We start from the raw sequence: 21,996 nt of genomic DNA, 5'->3' as shown, positions 1-21,996 counted from the left end.
GCGGGTTTGTTTGACAACCCCATTAAAGGCATCCCTCACACCTTGCCCAAACCGGCTGCGCGCGTGCGCTATCGTGCATAAATTTATTTCCCCGCCCCACACCAAACGCGATCACGACACGCAGGTTAAAATATCAAAACAAACTCTGAACCAATGACATTAATTTGGGGACAGGTTGAAAAGCATTAAACATGTATGGTAATTTAGCTAGTTAGCTTGCTCTTGCTAGCTAACGTTAATTTGTCCTATTTAGCCAGCTTGCTGTTGCTAGCTAATTTATCCTGGGATATAAACATTGAGTTGTTATTTTACCTGAAATGCACAAGGATCTCTTCTCCGACAATTAATCCACACATAAAACGGACAAGCGAATCGTTTCTAGTCATCTCTCCTCCTTCCATCGTTTAAATTATATGGTGATCGCATCTAAACTTTCATAGTATTACCACGACTACCGGCAAAACAGTTCGTCTTTCTATCACCCACGTGGGTATAACCAATGAGGAGATGGCACGTTGGTACCTGCTTATATAAACCAATGAGGAGATGGCACGTGGGTACCTGCTTCTATAAACCAATGAGGAGATGGCACGTGGGTACCTGCTTCTACAAACCAATGAGGAGATGGGAGAGGCAGGACTTGCAGCGCGATCTGCGTCAGAAATAGGAACGACATCTATTTTAGCCCTTGGCATCGCAGACGCTCGTTGGCGCGCGCGAGCAGTGTGGGTGCAATAACTGAATAACATGGATTTCTACATTTATTTTGCGACGCTCGCGCACGCGACGTGTCTGGTCTGGTCAGCATGTCATGGTAATATCTGGGACTGATGCCTGATAGTGGAGGTACACTCTGTCCTAATACGGGCGTAACGTCCTAATAACGTTACCTGATTCCAATCAGAGAGAGAAACAGAGAAAACACTCACATGCTCCCGGAATACGAAGGCCAAGATGGCTGCTGCCAACTCTGCCAGGAAGATGACCAGGATGAGCATGAAGAACTGAGGAGAGGGAGAGAGACGAGAGGGACAATCAGAATATTGACTCCATTCACTAACCACTTTAGATTAAAAAAAATACAAAATGGATGCTAACATATGGAACCTCATGAATAAAACTCAATATACAGACAGAGAGATCGGATCCCCCGAGCTGACGAGGTGAACATCTGTCGTTCTGCCTCTGAACGAGGCAGTTCACCCACCGTTCCTAGGCCGTCATTGAAAATAAGAATGTGTTCTTAACTGACTTGCCTAGTTAAATAAAGGTACAATAAAAAAAAATATATATAAGTCAAAGGCCTCTTCTGTTTCAGTGACCAATAGTTAACACAACCTCATTTAGTCCACTAGGTGGCACTGTTCCTTATATCGTTGTACTTCCTGAAGAACCCCAGCGTATCCCAGCACCGTGCTCCAAGTTACCAGCTGAGACATCTATATAGACAACCATAATGATTAGTGTAGACGGGATGACGGCTCAGAAGGGACATAGTTGTCACCTGATTGGTTGTCACGCAGCCTATCAGCGATATCCAATTACCAGCACTGCTTTGTGTAATATTACATGCTGTCAAGCCCAAGAGCGCTAACCAAACATAACGTAGAGTAGTTGACTTACAAAGAGCAGCAGCCCAGGTATGTTTAATAGCCCTATTATAACACTCTGAACCTACAAAGAGCAGCAGACTCTTGTTCTCCCGGATGGCTCCGCAGCAGCCCAGGAAGCCGAGGAGGAAGAGCATCGCCCCCATGGCCAGGATGATGTAGACCCCAGTGAAGAGCAGAGGGTTGGCTGCTACCATCTCCCTGAAGCCCATAGGGTCCACCAGTACCCACACACCCACACCAAGCAGGAAGGAGCCTCCTAACTGGACCACACGCACACACAGAGAGAGAGGGAGCCAATCAGAATAGGAGAGACACACAGGCAGCCAATCGGAAACAGAGTACAGCCAGGAAGTAGGAAGTATAGTAGGAAGTAGATGTCTGATTTAACTGGGAGAGGCTATAAGTAGACATATCCTGTGTCCAAGGTGATGATGCTTGTCACTCAAGCATAGACAGGTGGATGGATTATCTTGGCAAAGGAGAAATGCTCACTAACAGGGATGTAAACAAATTTGTACATAACATTTGAGAGAAATAAGCTTTTTGTGCGTATGGAACATTTCTGGGATTTTTTAAATTTTAGTTGATGAAACATCGGACCAACACTTTACATGTTGCGTTTATATTTTTGTTCAGTGTAACATCAGACAGCAGAACATCAGACAGCAGAACATCAGACAGCAGAACATCAGAACATCAGACGGCAGAACATCAGACAGCAGAACATCAGACAGCAGAACATCAGACAGCAGAACATCAGACAGCAGAACATCAGACAGCAGAACATCAGACAGCAGAACATCAGACAGCAGAACATCAGAACATCAGACGGCAGAACATCAGACAGCAGAACATCAGACGGCAGAACATCAGACAGGAGAACATCACACAGCAGAACATCAAACAGCAGAACATCAGAACATCAGAACATCAAACAGCGGAACATCAGACAGCAGAACATCAGACAGTAGAACATCAGACGGCAGAACATCAGACAGCAGAACATCAGAACATCAAACAGCAGAACATCAGACAGCAGAACATCAGAACATCAAACAGCAGAACATCAAACAGCAGAACATCAAACAGCAGAACATCAAACAGCAGAACATCAAACAGCAGAATATCAGACAGCAGAACAGCAGAACATCAGACAGCAGAACATCAGAACATCAAACAGCAGAACATCAGACAGCAGAACATCAGAACATCAAACAGCAGAACATCAAACATCAGATCATCAAACAGCAGAACATCAGACAGCAGAACATCAGAACATCAGAACATCAGAACATCAGAATATCAGACAGCAGAACATCAGAACATCAAACAGCAGAACATCAGACAGCAGAACATCAGAACATCAGATAGCAGAACATCAGAACATCAAACAGCAGAACATCAGACAGCAGAACATCAGAACATCAAACAGCAGAACATCAAACAGCAGAACATCAAACAGCAGAACATCAGACAGCAGAACAGCAGAACATCAGACAGCAGAACATCAGAACATCAAACAGCAGAACATCAGACAGCAGAACATCAGAACATCAAACAGCAGAACATCAAACAGCAGAACATCAGACAGTAGAACATCAGAACATCAAACAGCAGAACATCAAACAGCAGACAGCAGAATATCAAACAGCAGAATATCAGAACATCAGAACATCAGAATATCAGACAGCAGAACATCAGAACAGCAGAACATCAGACAGCAGAACATCAGACAGCAGAACATCAGACAGCAGAACATCAGAACATCAGAATATCAGAACATCAGACAGCAGAACATCAGACAGCAGAACATCAGAACATCAGAACATCAGAACATCAGAACATCAGATATCAGATATCAGAATATCAGACAGCAGAACATCAGAACATCAGACAGCAGAACATCAGACAGCAGAACATCAGAACATCAGACAGCAGAACATCAGACAGCAGAACATCAGACAGCAGAACATCAGAACATCAGATATCAGAATATCAGACAGCAGAACATCAGAACATCAGACAGCAGAACATCAGACAGCAGAACATCAGAACATCAGATATCAGAACATCAGACATCAGAACATCAGAACATCAGACAGCAGAACATCAGACAGCAGAACATCAGACAGCAGAAAATCAGAACATCAGAACATCAGATATCAGAATATCAGACAGCAGAACATCAGATATCTGAACATCAGACAGCAGAACATCAGACAGCAGAACATCAGAACATCAGACAGCAGAACATCAGACAGCAGAACATCAGACAGCAGAACATCAGACAGGAGAACATCAAACAGCAGAACATCAAACATCAGAACATCAGACAGCAGAACATCAAACAGCAGAACATCAAACAGCAGAACATCAAACAGCAGAACATCAGAACACCAGACAACAGAACATCATAACATCATAACATCAGAACATCAGATATCAGAACATCAGACAGCAGAACATCAAACATCAGAACATCAAACAGCAGAACATCAAACAGCAGAACATCAGAACACCAGACAACAGAACATCATAACATCAGACAGCAGAACATCAAACAGCAGAACATCAGAACACCAGACAATAGAACATCAGAACATCAGACAGCAGAACATCAGACAGCAGAACATCAGAACATCAGAACATCAGAACATCAGAACATCAGATATCAGAATATCAGACAGCAGAACATCAGAACATCAGACAGCAGAACATCAGAACATCAGAACATCAGACAGCAGAACATCAGACAGCAGAACATCAGAACATCAGACAGCAGAACATCAGACAGCAGAACATCAGACAGCAGAACATCAGAACATCAGAACATCAGATATCAGAATATCAGACAGCAGAACATCAGAACATCAGACAGCAGAACATCAGACAGCAGAACATCAGAACATCAGATATCAGAACATCAGACATCAGAACATCAGAACATCAGACAGCAGAACATCAGAACATCAGACAGCAGAACATCAGACAGCAGAACATCAGACAGCAGAACATCAGAACATCAGAACATCAGATATCAGAATATCAGACAGCAGAAAATCAGAACATCAGACAGCAGAACATCAGACAGCAGAACATCAGAACATCAGATATCAGAACATCAGAACATCAGACAGCAGAACATCAGACAGCAGAACATCAGACAGCAGAACATCAGAACATCAGAACATCAGATATCAGAATATCAGACAGCAGAACATCAGAACATCAGACAGCAGAACATCAGACAGCAGAACATCAGAACATCAGACAGCAGAACATCAGACAGCAGAACATCAGACAGCAGAACATCAGACAGGAGAACATCAAACAGCAGAACATCAGAACACCAGACAACAGAACATCATAACATCAGAACATCAGACAGCAGAACATCAGAACATCAGATAGCAGAACATCAGAACATCAAACAGCAGAACATCAGAACATCAAACAGCAGAACATCAGACAGCAGAACATCAGAACATCAAACAGCAGAACATCAAACAGCAGAACATCAGACAGCAGAACAGCAGAACATCAGACAGCAGAACATCAGAACATCAAACAGCAGAACATCAGACAGCAGAACATCAGAACATCAGAACATCAGACAGCAGAACAACAGACAGCAGAACATCAGACAGCAGAACATCAGAACATCAGAATATCAGAACATCAGACAGCAGAACATCAGACAGCAGAACATCAGAACATCAGAACATCAGAATATCAGACAGCAGAACATCAGAACATCAGACAGCAGAACATCAGACAGCAGAACATCAGAACATCAGACAGCAGAACATCAGACAGCAGAACATCAGACAGCAGAACATCAGAACATCAGATATCAGAATATCAGACAGCAGAACATCAGACAGCAGAACATCAGACAGCAGAACATCAGAACATCAGATATCAGAACATCAGACATCAGAACATCAGAACATCAGACAGCAGAACATCAGACAGCAGAACATCAGACAGCAGAAAATCAGAACATCAGAACATCAGATATCAGAATATCAGACAGCAGAACATCAGATACATCAGACAGCAGAACATCAGACAGCAGAACATCAGAACATCAGACAGCAGAACATCAGACAGCAGAACATCAGACAGCAGAACATCAGACAGGAGAACATCAAACAGCAGAACATCAAACATCAGAACATCAGACAGCAGAACATCAGACAGCAGAACATCAGACAGCAGAACATCAGACAGCAGAACATCAGAACATCAGACAGCAGAACATCAGACAGCAGAACATCAGACAGCAGAACATCAGACAGCAGAACATCAGAACATCAGACAGCAGAATATCAGACATCAGATATCAGAACATCAGACAGCAGAACATCAAACAGCAGAACATCAAACAGCAGAACATCAGAACACCAGACAACAGAACATCATAACATCAGAACATCAGAACATCAGAACATCAGATATCAGAAAGCAGAACATCAAACATCAGAACATCAAACAGCAGAACATCAAACAGCAGAACATCAGAACACCAGACAACAGAACATCATAACATCAGACAGCAGAACATCAAACAGCAGAACATCAGAACACCAGACAATAGAACATCAGAAAATCAGACAGCAGAACATCAGACAGCAGAACATCAGAACATCAGAACATCAGAACATCAGAACATCAGAACATCAGATATCAGAATATCAGACAGCAGAACATCAGAACATCAGACAGCAGAACATCAGAACATCAGACAGCAGAACATCAGACAGCAGAACATCAGAACATCAGACAGCAGAACATCAGACAGCAGAACATCAGACAGCAGAACATCAGAACATCAGAACATCAGATATCAGAATATCAGACAGCAGAACATCAGAACATCAGACAGCAGAACATCAGACAGCAGAACATCAGAACATCAGATATCAGAACATCAGACATCAGAACATCAGAACATCAGACAGCAGAACATCAGACAGCAGAACATCAGAACATCAGACAGCAGAACATCAGACAGCAGAACATCAGAACATCAGACAGCAGAACATCAGACAGCAGAACATCAGAACATCAGATATCAGAACATCAGACATCAGAACATCAGAACATCAGACAGCAGAACATCAGACAGCAGAACATCAGACAGCAGAACATCAGAACATCAGATATCAGAATATCAGACAGCAGAACATCAGAACATCAGACAGCAGAACATCAGACAGCAGAACATCAGAACATCAGACAGCAGAACATCAGACAGCAGAACATCAGACAGCAGAACATCAGACAGCAGAACATCAGACAGGAGAACATCAAACAGCAGAACATCAAACATCAGAACATCAGACAGCAGAACATCAGACAGCAGAACATCAGACAGCAGAACATCAGAACATCAGACAGCAGAACATCAGACAGCAGAACATCAGACAGCAGAACATCAGACAGCAGAACATCAGAACATCAGAACATCAGAATATCAGACAGCAGAACATCAGAACATCAGACAGCAGAACATCAGACAGCAGAACATCAGAACATCAGACAGCAGAACATCAGACAGCAGAACATCAGACAGCAGAACATCAGAACATCAGATATCAGAATATCAGACAGCAGAACATCAGACAGCAGAACATCAGACAGCAGAACATCAGAACATCAGATATCAGAACATCAGACATCAGAACATCAGAACATCAGACAGCAGAACATCAGACAGCAGAACATCAGACAGCAGAAAATCAGAACATCAGAACATCAGATATCAGAATATCAGACAGCAGAACATCAGATATCAGAACATCAGACAGCAGAACATCAGACAGCAGAACATCAGAACATCAGACAGCAGAACATCAGACAGCAGAACATCAGACAGCAGAACATCAGACAGGAGAACATCAAACAGCAGAACATCAAACATCAGAACATCAGACAGCAGAACATCAGACAGCAGAACATCAGACAGCAGAACATCAGACAGCAGAACATCAGAACATCAGACAGCAGAACATCAGACAGCAGAACATCAGACAGCAGAACATCAGACAGCAGAACATCAGAACATCAGACAGCAGAATATCAGACATCAGATATCAGAACATCAGACAGCAGAACATCAAACAGCAGAACATCAAACAGCAGAACATCAGAACACCAGACAACAGAACATCATAACATCAGAACATCAGAACATCAGAACATCAGATATCAGAACATCAAAGCAGAACATCAAACATCAGAACATCAAACAGCAGAACATCAAACAGCAGAACATCAGAACACCAGACAACAGAACATCATAACATCAGACAGCAGAACATCAAACAGCAGAACATCAGAACACCAGACAATAGAACATCAGAACATCAGACAGCAGAACATCAGACAGCAGAACATCAGAACATCAGAACATCAGAACATCAGAACATCAGAACATCAGATATCAGAATATCAGACAGCAGAACATCAGAACATCAGACAGCAGAACATCAGAACATCAGAACATCAGACAGCAGAACATCAGACAGCAGAACATCAGAACATCAGACAGCAGAACATCAGACAGCAGAACATCAGACAGCAGAACATCAGAACATCAGAACATCAGATATCAGAATATCAGACAGCAGAACATCAGAACATCAGACAGCAGAACATCAGACAGCAGAACATCAGAACATCAGATATCAGAACATCAGACATCAGAACATCAGAACATCAGATATCAGAATATCAGACAGCAGAACATCAGAACATCAGACAGCAGAACATCAGACAGCAGAACATCAGAACATCAGACAGCAGAACATCAGACAGCAGAACATCAGAACATCAGATATCAGAACATCAGACATCAGAACATCAGAACATCAGACAGCAGAACATCAGACAGCAGAACATCAGACAGCAGAACATCAGAACATCAGAACATCAGATATCAGAATATCAGACAGCAGAACATCAGAACATCAGACAGCAGAACATCAGACAGCAGAACATCAGAACATCAGACAGCAGAACATCAGACAGCAGAACATCAGACAGCAGAACATCAGACAGCAGAACATCAGACAGGAGAACATCAAACAGCAGAACATCAAACATCAGAACATCAGACAGCAGAACATCAGACAGCAGAACATCAGACAGCAGAACATCAGAACATCAGACAGCAGAACATCAGACAGCAGAACATCAGACAGCAGAACATCAGACAGCAGAACATCAGAACATCAGACAGCAGAATATCAGACATCAGATATCAGAACATCAGACAGCAGAACATCAAACAGCAGAACATCAAACAGCAGAACATCAGAACACCAGACAACAGAACATCATAACATCAGAACATCAGATATCAGAACATCAGACAGCAGAACATCAAACAGCAGAACATCAAACAGCAGAACATCAAACAGCAGAACATCAGAACACCAGACAACAGAACATCATAACATCAGAACATCAAACAGCAGAACATCAGAACACCAGACAACAGAACATCATAACATCAAACAGCAGAACATCAAACAGCAGAACATCAGAACACCAGACAACAGAACATCATAACATCAGAACATCAAACAGCAGAACATCAGAACACCAGACAACAGAACATCATAACATCAAACAGCAGAACATCAAACAGCAGAACATCAGAACACCAGACAACAGAACATCAGACAGTGGGAGTGTTACCAAGCAGCATATACTCACAAAAATGAGGAAGTTGAAGATGAACATGAGGTACTTGATGCAGCTGAGACAGTCCCCCTCCATGGCTGTTCCCCGTGCTGAAGCCTCCCCGGACCCCTGCAGAAACACACACACAGGTTTTATACATTTCAAACATGACATGTAAATACCCTCACAAATGCATTGAAGCGGATTTGAAGAGCACTGGATTTGACACACTATCTTTCGTGAAGGGGCCTTTTTCGAACATTTGCTAAAAACCTGTATGCTACTCAGCCAGCATAGATGTTATCTGCATATGAGAGTACACACACACACACACACACACACACACACACACACACACACACACACACACACACACACACACACACACACACACACACACACACACACACACACACACACACACACACACACACACACACACACACACACACACACACACACACACACACACACACACACACACAGAGAGAGAGTCCTGTTAATTACTGAAAAGCATAGAGCGCTGTACAACATTAATAAAACGAAGGTTATGCCATAGTGTGTCTCCAGGATGGTTGAGCTGCAGTTCACCTACGGGGTTTTTGGGCTCTAGGGAAGTTAAATCATCCTCTTAGAGACGGAGGTGAGAAGAGCCTCTCTTCCACAACGAGGAGATACAAGGATAGACGTGAGAAAGTAAAAGCTAAGCGCAGAGAGATGTCAGTCCCCAAGAGATTGTGGGAACCTGTCACTCCCCTGCTGTCCCCTGAGTGACTCGTGAGTGACTCTGTGTCATGTGGGGACGTGTGGGAGGATGTGTTAAACTCCATCAGAATCAGTGCTCCTGGTGTGATGAGGACCAACAGTCTTTTCCAGCTATGATGGCGTTTACCAAGACGCTGCCACCTGCTGCCACCTGTCACAGCTGACTCACTTCACATACAGCAGTGACACTGTTCAGACAACACAGACCAGTCTGTCTGTTCTTCAGTTCAGTCAATCGGTTGGTCTTAGGGGGTGGGGGGGGAGTCTGCAAGCGGCAATCAAAAACAGCATGGCACAGGAAGTGCGTCTCCGGGACCAGATATGAGGAACACATTTCTCTAAATATGAAATATTCACCAGCAACTACTGATATGAGGTTTTATGTGGTAACTTCATCACCTTCGATATGCAGTGTGCTGTCTGTCTGACCTCATCACTTAGATAGGCAGCATGCTGTCTGTCTGACCTCATCACTTAGATAGGCAGTGCGCTGTCTGTCTGACCTCATCACTTAGATAGGCAGCATGCTGTCTGTCTGACCTCATCACTTAGATAGGCAGTGTGCTGTCTGTCTGACCTCATCACTTAGATAGGCAGTGTGTTGTCGGTCTGACCTCATCACTTAGATAGGCAGTGTGCTGTCTGTCTGACCTCATCACTTAGATAGGCAGTGTGCTGCCTGTCTGACCTCATCACTTAGATAGGCAGTGTGCTGTCTGTCTGACCTCATCACTTAGATAGGCAGTGTGCTGTCTGTCTGACATCATCACTTAGATAGGTAGTGTGCTGTCTGTCTGACCTCATCACTTAGATAGGCAGTGTGCTGTCTGTCTGACATCACTTAGATAGGCAGTGTGCTGTCTGTCTGACCTCACCTTAGATAGGCAGTGTGCTGTCTGTCTGACCTCATCACTTAGATAGGCAGTGTGCTGTCTGTCTGACCTCATCACTTAGATAGGCAGTGTGCTGTCTGTCTGACTTCATCACTTAGATAGGCAGTGTGCTGTCTGTCTGACCTCATCACTTAGATAGGTAGTGTGCTGTCTGGCTGACCTCATCACTTAGATAGGTAGTATGCTGTCTGTCTGACCTCATCACTTAGATAGGCAGTGTGCCGTCTGTCTGACCTCATCACTTAGATAGGCAGCGTGCTGTCTGTCTGACATCACTTAGATAGGTAGTGTGCTGTCTGTCTGACCTCATCACTTAGATAGGTAGTGTGCTGTCTGTCTGACCTTAGATAGGCAGTGTGCTGTCTGTCTGACCTCATCACTTAGATAGGCAGTGTGCTGTCTGTCTGACATCACTTAGATAGGCAGTGTGCTGTCTGTCTGACATCACCTTAGATAGGCAGTGTGCTGTCTGTCTGACATCACCTTAGATAGGTAGTGTGCTGTCTGTCTGACCTTAGATAGGCAGTGTGCTGTCTGTCTGACCTTAGATAGGCAGTGTGCTGTCTGTCTGACCTTAGTTAGGCAGTGTGCTGTCTGTCTGACCTTAGATAGGCAGTGTGCTGTCTGTCTGACATCACTTAGATAGGCAGTGTGCTGTCTGTCTGACCTTAGATAGGCAGTGTGCTGTCTGTCTGACCTTAGATAGGCAGTGTGCTGTCTGTCTGACCTTAGTTAGGCAGTGTGCTGTCTGTCTGACCTTAGATAGGCAGTGTGCTGTCTGTCTGACCTTAGATAGGCAGTGTGCTGTCTGTCTGACCTTAGATAGGCAGTGTCCTGTCTGTCTGACCTTAGATAGGCAGTGTGCTGTCTGTCTGACCTTAGATAGGCAGTGTGCTGTCTGTCTGACCTTAGATAGGCAGTGTGCTGTCTGTCTGACCTTAGATAGGCAGTGTGCTGTCTGTCTGACCTCTCCAGACACCACAGACACAGCTGACCTCCCTGTTCACAGCAGCAGTAAATGAAACCCGATTCTCCCTGGGTACCTCCCAGACGGCAGCACAGTGCACTATGAGCCCTATGGGTACTACATAGGGAATAGGATGCTATTTGAGACATACACCCCTATTGGTAGTCCCTCAGTGGGCACTCAGCTGAGTAAATGTGTATTTACTACCCATCTGAACACTATCTGACCTGTGTTGCTGGTCTTATTAACTAAATGGTGTGTGTGTTGTGTGTGTTGTGTTGTGTGTGTGTGTGTGTGTGTGTGCGTGCGTGCGTGCGTGCCTAGTTCTGCTATGACTGTCCGGGGTAGAGTAGAGCACTCTGGGTAATTGATGTCCTTTAAAAGGGGATTTTGGGTAATGAAGTGAAGCCTTTTTTCCATAAGTGTTTGGGGAATTTGGGTTTATAGACACACACACACAAAGAGAGAGAAACACACATCAACACAAGGAGAAACACACACACACACACACACACACACACACACACACACACACACACACACACACAAAGAGAGAGAGAAACACACATCAACACAAGGAGAAACACACACACACACACATACACACACATACACACAAGGAGAAACACACACATACACACACAAAGAGAGAGAGAAACACACACCAACACAAGGAGAAACACACACACACACACATTGCACAGAACTCCAGTGTCCCACTCTGCAGCTGTGGTTCCTGTCTAAAATAGGACTAGGGGCAGCTGGACGATTTCACACTGCCAAATAGAAAGGGCCCTTCACTATCTCCCCGTCTCTCTCTTCTCTACTCTCCTCCGCTCTCTTCCATCTCTCTCTCCTCCTTTCCTTCTGTCCTCCTCCTCTCCTATCTATTCTCCTCTCTCCCCCTCTCTCTCTTCTCTACTCTCCTCCGCTCTCTTCCATCTCTCTCTCCTCCTTTCCTTCTGTCCTCCTCCTCTCCTATCTATTCTCCTCTCTCCCCCTCTCTCTCTTCTCTACTCTCCTCCACTCTCTTCCATCTCTCTCTCCTCCGTTCCTTCTGTCCTCCTCCTCTCCTATCTATTCTCCTCTCTCCCCCTCTCTCTCTTCTCTACTCTCCTCCGCTCTCTTCCATCTCTCTCTCCTCCGTTCCTTCTGTCCTCCTCCTCTCCTATCTATTCTTCTCTCTCCCCCTCTCTCTCTTCTCTACTCTCCTCCACTCTCTTCCATCTCTCTCTCCTCCTTTCCTTCTGTCCTCCTCCTCTCATCTATCTATTCTCCTCTCTCCCCCTCTCTCTCTTCTCTACTCTCCTCCGCTCTCTTCCATCTCTCTCTCCTCCTTTCCTTCTGTCCTCCTCCTCTCCTATCTATTCTCCTCTCTCCCCCTCTCTCTCTTCTCTACTCTCCTCCGCTCTCTTCCATCTCTCTCTCCTCCTTTCCTTCTGTCCTCCTCCTCTCCTATCTATTCTCCTCTCATTCCTCTCTCCCCCTCCTCTTCTCAGAGAGCAGCAGTTCCAGTTTAATCCAATAACCCTGCAGCCCGCGGTTCCCTAAAGCAGTTTACAGTTGCACAATACTGGCCGTCCCTCAGGTGTAGAGCTCAATAGACCCATGTTATAGAGTGTGTGGTTTGTGTGTGTGTCACAAGCCCTGATAGATTCTGCTGTGCTCAACACTCCAGACACTCCTTATTTTTTTTAACCTTTATTTAACTAGGCAAGTCAGTTAAGAACAAATTCTTATTTACAATGACGGCCTACCGGGGAACAGTGGGTTTAACTACCTTGTTCAGGGGCAAAACGACAGATTTTCACCTTGTCAGCTCGGGGATTCGATCGTGCAACCTTTCGGTTACTAGTCCAACGCTCTAACCACTAGGCTACCTGCCGCCCCGATGGCTCTCTCCAACCTCCACACACACACAGTGTTTTCACTAGTAACTTCTCCGTTATGAACTGTCTGTTTAGGTCTCTCTGGGTGAGTAGGTGTCTGTACCGTTTCATCATCCTGAGGCTGTTCTTAATACTGTACAGGCCACAATCGCTGATCCAAACCTCTTCAGAGTCTATCTTCTGCTCAGAAACTAACTGAAACACACCAAACCTCTCAGAGTCTATCTTCTGCTCAGAAACTAACTGAAACACACCAAACCTCTTCAGAGTCTATCTTCTGCTCAGAAACTAACTGAAACACACCAAACCTCTTCAGAGTCTATCTTCTGCTCAGAAACTAACTGACACACACTAAACCTGTTCAGAGTCTATCTTCTGCTCAGAAACTAACTGAAACAGACACCAAACCTCTTCAGAGTCTATCTTCAGCTCAGAAACTAACTGAAACAGACACCAAACCTCTTCAGAGTCTATCTTCTGCTCAGAAACTAACTGAAACACACACCAAACCTCTTCAGAGTCTATCTTCTGCTCAGACACTAACTGAAACACACCAAACCTCTTCAGGGTCTATCTTCTGCTCTGAAACTAACTGAAACACACCAAACCTCTTCAGAGTCTATCTTCTGCTCAGAAACTAACTGAAACAGACACCAAACCTCTTCAGAGTCTATCTTCAGCTCAGAAACTAACTGAAACAGACACCAAACCTCTTCAGAGTCTATCTTCTGCTCAGAAACTAACTGAAACACACACCAAACTTCTTCAGTCTATCTTCTGCTCAGACACTAACTGAAACACACCAAACCTCTTCAGAGTCTATCTTCTGCTCAGAAACTAACTGAAACACACACCAAACCTCTTCAGAATCTATCTTCTGCTCAGAAACTAACTGAAACACACACCAAACCTCTTCAGAGTCTACAGGTACAGTGATCGGTAAGCTGCTCTGACAGCTGATGCTTAAAGTTAGAGAGGGAGATATAAGACTCCAGCTTCAGTGATTTTTGCAATTCGTTCCAGTCATTGGCAGCAGAGAACTGGAAGGAAAGGCAGCCAAAGGAGGTGTTGGCTTTGGGGATGACCAGTGAGATATACCTGCTGGAGCGCGTGCTACGGGTGAGTGTTGCTATGGTGACCAGTGAGCTGAGATAAGGCGGGGCTTTACCTAGCATAGACTTATAGATGACCTGGAGCTAGTGGGTTTGGCGACGAATATGTAGTGAGGGCCAGCCAACGAGAGCATACAGGTCGCAGTGGTGGGTAGTATATGGGGCTTTGGTGACAAAACGGATGGCACTGTGATAGACTGCATCCAGTTTGCTGAGTAGAATGTTGGAGGCTATTTTGTAAATGACATCGCCAAGGATCGGTCAGTCAAGGATTGGTTGGATAGTCAGTTTTATGAGGGTATGTTTGGCAGCATGAGTGAAGGAGGCTTTGTTGCGAAATAGGAAGCCGATTCTAGATTTAATTTTGGATTGGAGATGCTTAATGTGAGTCTGGAAGGAGAGTTAGTAGTTGTCCACATATTCTAAGTCAGAACCGGAGTAGTGATGCTAGTTGGGCGGGAGGGTGCGGGCAGCAATCTGTTGAAGAGCATGCACTTAGTTTTACGAGCATTTAAAAGCAGTTGGCCTCGGAAGGAGAGTTGTATGGCGTTGAAGCTCTTTTGGAGGTTTGTCAGCACAGCGTCCAAAGAAGGGCCAGAAGTATACAGAATGGTGTCGTCTGCGTAGAGGTGGATCAGAGACTCACCAGCAGCAAGAGCGACATCATTGATGTATACAGAGAAAAGAGTCGGCCCAAGAATTGAACCCTGTGGCACCCCCATAGAGACTGCCAGAGGTCCGGACAGCATGTAGAGTCCTGCAGTGTCAGCATTAAGCCACTTCTACAGAAGAACTAGCATGAGCCTCTATGGTCTTTCTATAGTCCTGTGGGCTGTGGATGAGACTCAAATGGCACATCATTCCCTATATAGTGGTACTACTATAGATCAGAGCCCTATTCCCTATATAGCGGTACTACTATAGACCAGAGCCCTATTCCCTATATAGTGGTACTACTATAGACCAGAGTCCTATTCCCTATATAGTGGTACTACTATAGACCAGGGCCCTATTCCCTATATAGTGGTACTACTATAGACCAGAGCCCTATACCCTATATAGTGGTACTACTATAGACCAGAGTCCTATTCCCTATATAGTGGTACTATTATAGACCAGAGCCCTATTCCCTATATAGTGGTACTACTATAGACCAGAGGCCTATTCCCTATATAGTGGTACTACTATAGACCAGAGCCCTATACCCTATATAGTGGTACTACTATAGACCAGAGCCATATTCCCTATATAGTGGTACTACTATAGACCAGAGTCCTATTCCCTATATAGTGGTACTACTATAGACCAGAGCCCTATACCCTATATAGTGGTACTATTATAGACCAGAGCCCTATTCCCTATACAGTGGTACTACTATAGACCAGAGTCCTATACCCTATATAGTGGTACTATTATAGACCAGAGCCCTATTCCCTATATAGTGGTCCTACTATAGACCAGAGTCCTATTCCCTATATAGTGGTACTACTATAGACCAGAGCCCTATTCCCTACACAGTGCACTAGTTTAGACCAGAGCCCTATTCCCTAGATTGTGCACTACTTTTGACCAGAGCGCAGGATGCCATTAGGGAAGCATCCTTTAAGGTGACCACCCCCACCTCTCCTCCAGTAGGGAGCCAGTGGTGTGTGGAGCCTGTGTGTGGCTAGCGGTGGGGCTGGGGGAGGCTATGAGGTGTCTAGCAGTGTGGCTGGGGGAGGCTAGGAGGTGTCTAGCAGTGGGGCTGGGGGAGGCTAGGAGGTGTCTAGCAGTGGGGTTTGAGGAAGTGCAGCGTACACAGGAAGTGTTTTCTCACAGGACAGAGAACATTGGATTCAGATTTCCTTCATCAATCAGGACACAGCTGCTTCTTCCTCCTCCTCCATCTCTTCCTCCACCTCCTCCTTCTCCTCCTCCTCCACCTCTTCCTACACCTCCTTCTCCTCCACCTCCTCCATCTCCTCCACCTCTTCCTCCACCTCCTTCTCCTGCACCTCCTCTTGCTCCACTATCTGCTCCACCTCCTCTTCCACCTCCTCCAACATCCTCCTCCTCCTCCTCCAACTCATCCTCCTCCATTATCTGCTCCACCTACTCCTCCTCTTCCACCTCCTCCTCCTCCTCCTCCACCTCCTCCATCTCCTCCTCCTCCTCCTCCTCCTCCTACTCCTCCACCTCCTCCTCCTCCTTCTCCTCCACCTCCTCCTCCTCCTCCATCTCCTCCTACTCCTCCACCTCCACCTCCTCCTCCTCCTCCACCACCTCCTCCACCTCCTCCTCCATCTCCTCCATCTCCTCCTCCTCCTCCACTATCTTTAGTCTGATGAAAGGATCCTCTCTCAGTCCTTGAGAGCAGTATAATAATAACAAGACGGTTAAACAATCGTCTGTGTCCTCCGCCAGACTAGGAGAAGAATGCAACGGAAATACTGGAAAACCTCAAGAGTTTATTTGGGTAATAGTTTATGGTTTAGTTTATATAGTGTCATGCGTGGCATATTTTTAGCCAACGACTGATATGATCCAGATCAGAGTTTTATTTTAGAGTTTTTTATGTTCCCTCACATTAACGGTGTACTGTTCACTGCCTACATAGTGCACTTTTCACTATGAAGAGTGGAGCCTGGACAGGTCAAAAGTAGTGCACTTTATAGAAAACAGGGTGCCATTTGTGACTCTGGTTCAGCTCCAGTGTCAGAGAGGAGAAGGGGTTTTCATGAGGTAAACTCTGTACTGCTGTCTGTGTCCGAGAGGAGAAGGGGTTTACCTGAGGTAAACTCTGTACCCCTGTCTGTGTCAGAGAGGAGAAGGGGTTTTCCTGAGGTAAACTCTGTACCCCTGTCTGTGTCAGAGAGGAGAAGGGGTTTTCCTGAGGTAAACTCTGTACCCCTGTCTGTGTCAGAGAGGAGGAGGGGTTTTCCTGAGGTAAACTCTGTACCCCTGTCTGTGTCAGAGAGGAGGAGGGGTTTTCATGAGGTAAACTCTGTACCCCTGTCTGTGTCAGAGAGGAGGAGGGGTTTTCCTGAGGTAAACTCTGGACCTCTGTCTGTGTCAGAGAGGAGAAGGGGTTTTCCTGAGGTAAACTCTGGACCTCTGTCTGTGTCAGAGAGGAGAAGGGGTTTTCCTGAGGTAAACTCTGTACTGCTGTCTGTGTCAGAGAGGAGAAGGGGTTTTCCTGAGGTAAACTCTGTACCGATGTCTGTGTCAGAGAGGAGAAGGGGTTTTCCTGAGGTAAACTCTGTACCGATGTCTGTGTCAGAGAGGAGAAGGGGTTTTCCTGAGGTAAACTCTGTACCTCTGTCTGTGTCAGAAATGAGAAGTGGTTTTCCTGAGGTAAACTCTGTACCGATGTCTGTGTCAGAGAGACACTGTCTGTGACACTGTCTGTGTCTCTGTCTACCTCTAGTAGCTTTATGACTCTGGAGCGACATCACAGAGACACAGTTCAGGCCCTGGCAGATCTCTCTCTTCACTCTCTTTATCTCACCATCTTTATTCCGTTAATTCTCAGTGTAAAAATATCTTCTTTAAAAAACCTCTGTGGGGAGTGAAAACAGGGGTGGTTTCATCATGACACAAACCAAATCAAAAGTTTAATGTTAAGATGTACTGTACATACTGTGTGTACCCAAAAACCCTCAATGCCTGTTGTTTTCCAGAGTCATTCTGTCAACCTGAGGAATTGTATTTTTTAACCTTTATTTAACTAGGCAAGTCTGCCAGTCCCCCTGATACCCCACCACCAGCCCTGCAGGTCCCCTTGATACCCCAACACCAAGTCTGCCAGTCCCCTTGATACCCCACCACCAGCCCTGCCAGTCCCCTTGATACCCCACCACCAGCCCTGCCAGTCCCCTTGATACCCCACCACCAGGTCTGCCAGTCCCCTTGATACCCCACCACCAGCCCTGCCAGTCCCCTTGATACCCCACCACCAGCCCTGCCAGTCCCCTTGATACCCCACCACCAGGTCTGCCAGTCCCCTTGATACCCCACCACTAGGTCTGCCAGTCCCCTTGATACCCCACCACCAGCCCTGCCAGTCCCATTGATACCCCACCACCAGCCCTGCCAGTCACCTTGATACCCCACCACCAGGTCTGCCAGTCCCCTTGATACCCCACCACCAGGTCTGCCAGTCCCCTTGATACCCCACCACCAGCCCTGCCAGTCCCCTTGATACCCCACCACCAGCCCTGCCAGACCCCTTGATACCCCACCACCAGCCCTGCCAGTCCCCTTGATACCCCACCACCAGGTCTGCCAGTCCCCTTGATACCCCACCACCAGCCCTGCCAGTCCCCTTGATACCCCACCACCAGCCCTGCCAGTCCCCTTGATACCCCACCACCAGCTCTGCCAGTCCCCTTGATACCCCACCACCAGGTCTGAGATGCATACCAATCAAATGGAGAGAAGAGAGGGAAGGTAGGAGTAGACAGAGGAGAGCTAACTGTTCCAGCTCTGTTCTCTGATGAGATGGCTCCTCAGCTAACTGTTTCAGCTCTGTTCTCTGATGAGATGGCTCCTCAGTTAACTGTTTCAGCTCTGTTCTCTGATGAGATGGCTCCACAGCTAACTGTTTCAGCTCTGTTCTCTGATGAGATGGCTCCACAGCTAACTGTTTCAGCTCTGTTCTCTGATGAGATGGCTCCTCAGCTAACTGTTTCAGCTCTGTTCTCTGATGAGATGGCTCCACAGTTAACTGTTTCAGCTCTGTTCTCTGATGAGATGGCTCCACAGTTAACTGTTTCAGCTCTGTTCTCTGATGAGATGGCTCCACAGCTAACTGTTTCAGCTCTGTTCTCTGATGAGATGGCTCCTCAGCTAACTGTTTCAGCTCTGTTCTCTGATGAGATGGCTCCTCAGCTAACTGTTTCAGCTCTGTTCTCTGATGAGATGGCTCCACAGCTAACTGTTTCAGCTCTGTTTTCTGATGAGATGGCTCCTCAGCTAACTGTTTCAGCTCTGTTCTCTGATGAGATGGCTCCTCAGCTAACTGTTTCAGCTCTGCTCTCTGATGAGATGGCTCCACAGCTAACTGTTTCAGCTCTGTTCTCTGATGAGATGGCTCCTCAGCTAACTGTTTCAGCTCTGATCTCTGATGAGATGGCTCCTCAGCTAACTGTTTCAGCTCTGTTCTCTGATGAGATGGCTCCACAGCTAACTGTTTCAGCTCTGTTCTCTGATGAGATGGCTCCACAGCTAACTGTTTCAGCTCTGCTCTCTGATGAGATGGCTCCACAGCTAACTGTTTCAGCTCTGTTCTCTGATGAGATGGCTCCTCAGCTAACTGTTTCAGCTCTGATCTCTGATGAGATGGCTCCTCAGCTAACTGTTTCAGCTCTGTTCTCTGATGAGATGGCTCCACAGCTAACTGTTTCAGCTCTGTTCTCTGATGAGATGGCTCCACAGCTAACTGTTTCAGCTCTGTTCTCTGATGAGATGGCTCCTCAGCTAACTGTTTCAGCTCTGTTCTCTGATGAGAAGGCTCCTCAGCTAACTGTTTCAGCTCTGCTCTCTGATGAGATGGTTGATGAGAGTGCTGCGTTGGATGGTGTCTCTCAGATAGGACAGGTTAGGGCAGGTATTGAACATGGGGGACTAAAGGTGAGACCAGGGGACAGGTTCAGACTAGATAGGACAGGTTAGGGCAGGTATTGGACATGGGGGGCTAAAGGTGAGACCAGGGGACAGGTTCAGACTAGATAGGACAGGTTAGGCCAGGTTTTGAACATGGGGGACTAAAGATAAAACCAGGGGACAGGTTCAGACTAGATAGGACAGGTTAGGGCAGGTATTGAACATGGGGGACTAAAGGTGAGACCAGGGGACAGGTTCAGACTAGATAGGACAGGTTAGGGCAGGTATTGAACATGGGGGGCTAAAGGTGAGACCAGGGGACAGGTTCAGACTAGAATGGACAGGTTAGGGCAGGTATTGGACATGGGGGGGCTAAAGGTGAGACCAGGGGTTCAGATTACCAGGCCTGGGTAACTCCAGTCCTCGGGGGCCTGATTGGTGTCACACTGTTTCCCCAACCCCAGCTAACACACCTGACTCCAATAATCAACTAATCATGATCTTCATTTTATAATGCAACTAGTTTAAATCAGCTGTGTTTTCTTGGGATGATGGGGGAGAAGTGTGACACCAATCAGGCCCCAGAGGACCGGAGTTACCCAGGCCTGGTACTAGACTGTCCACACTAGACAGGTGTGGATTTGTTCCCAGTCATATAAAGTCAGACCAGGATTCAATCCAAGGAGTGCTATAAATAAGTGCTGGTAAATAACCTTTACAAATCTGTTACAGTATGCTGCTCTATAACGCACCTTGATTTGAATCGGGGCCTTAATCCGCTTGGTGTCTATCGTCTGAATCCAAACTTTAGATCCACGCACACGGACCTTGAGTTGACTTAGAAATCTCCAACTCGAAAGTACTACTACTAAAGTACTACTACTAAAGTACTACTACTAAATTAGAATATGAAATTAGGACTTGAATCCAAAGTAAAGTGATGAAGTAAACCACTAACTGTGCACTTCAAACTACTTTACTTAATAATCTAATGTAAACTACAGAAATTAAAGTACACTACTTTTCTAAATAATATAAATATTTTACACTACTTTACTTAATCATCTAATGTACACTACTTTACTAATGTACACTACTTTACTTAATAATATAAATAATCTACACTAATTTACTTAATAATATAATCTACACTACTTTACTTAATAATGTGGATACTTTACACAATTTTACATAATTATATACCTACTTTACTTAATAATAGATCAACTGTACATTATTTTAATTAATAATATACTTTACATAATAATATATGTAATATACGCTACTTTACTTAATCATATATCTACTTTACACAACTTTTACTTAATAATCTATGTTAACCTTGTAGTTGAAGCAGAAACATCAACATGTCACAAACAAGTTAAGATCCATTGTGTGAAACACACCATGGCTGTATCCCAAATGGCACCCTATTCATAGTGCACCCTATGGGCCCTGGTCGGAAGAAGTAATGGCACCCTA

The 21,996-nt window shown here is 45.4% G+C and overlaps 1 protein-coding gene across 2 annotated transcripts in view; it reads right to left on the bottom strand.

Annotated features, from left to right (window-relative positions):
- The window catches only part of LOC139567082 (tetraspanin-18B-like), a 75,431-nt gene that overhangs the window by 8,762 nt on the left and 44,673 nt on the right, over nt 1-21,996 (bottom strand). For both annotated transcript variants that reach the window (XM_071388564.1, XM_071388563.1), the window contains exons 3-5: nt 9,339-9,434; nt 1,679-1,873; nt 930-1,004 (exon numbers count right to left, since the gene is read on the bottom strand). In XM_071388564.1, the coding sequence (XP_071244665.1) occupies nt 930-1,004; nt 1,679-1,873; nt 9,339-9,401 (333 nt within the window). In that variant the 5' untranslated portion in view covers nt 9,402-9,434. The remainder of the gene's footprint in view (nt 1-929; nt 1,005-1,678; nt 1,874-9,338; nt 9,435-21,996) is intronic.

The sequence above is a fragment of the Salvelinus alpinus genome, unplaced genomic scaffold (assembly GCF_045679555.1).
Source record: "Salvelinus alpinus unplaced genomic scaffold, SLU_Salpinus.1 scaffold_42, whole genome shotgun sequence".
In the NCBI taxonomy this organism is placed as follows: Eukaryota; Metazoa; Chordata; class Actinopteri; order Salmoniformes; family Salmonidae; genus Salvelinus; species Salvelinus alpinus.
Note: the sequence above shows the minus strand (reverse complement) of the source record. Positions and strands in the feature narration are given on the sequence as shown.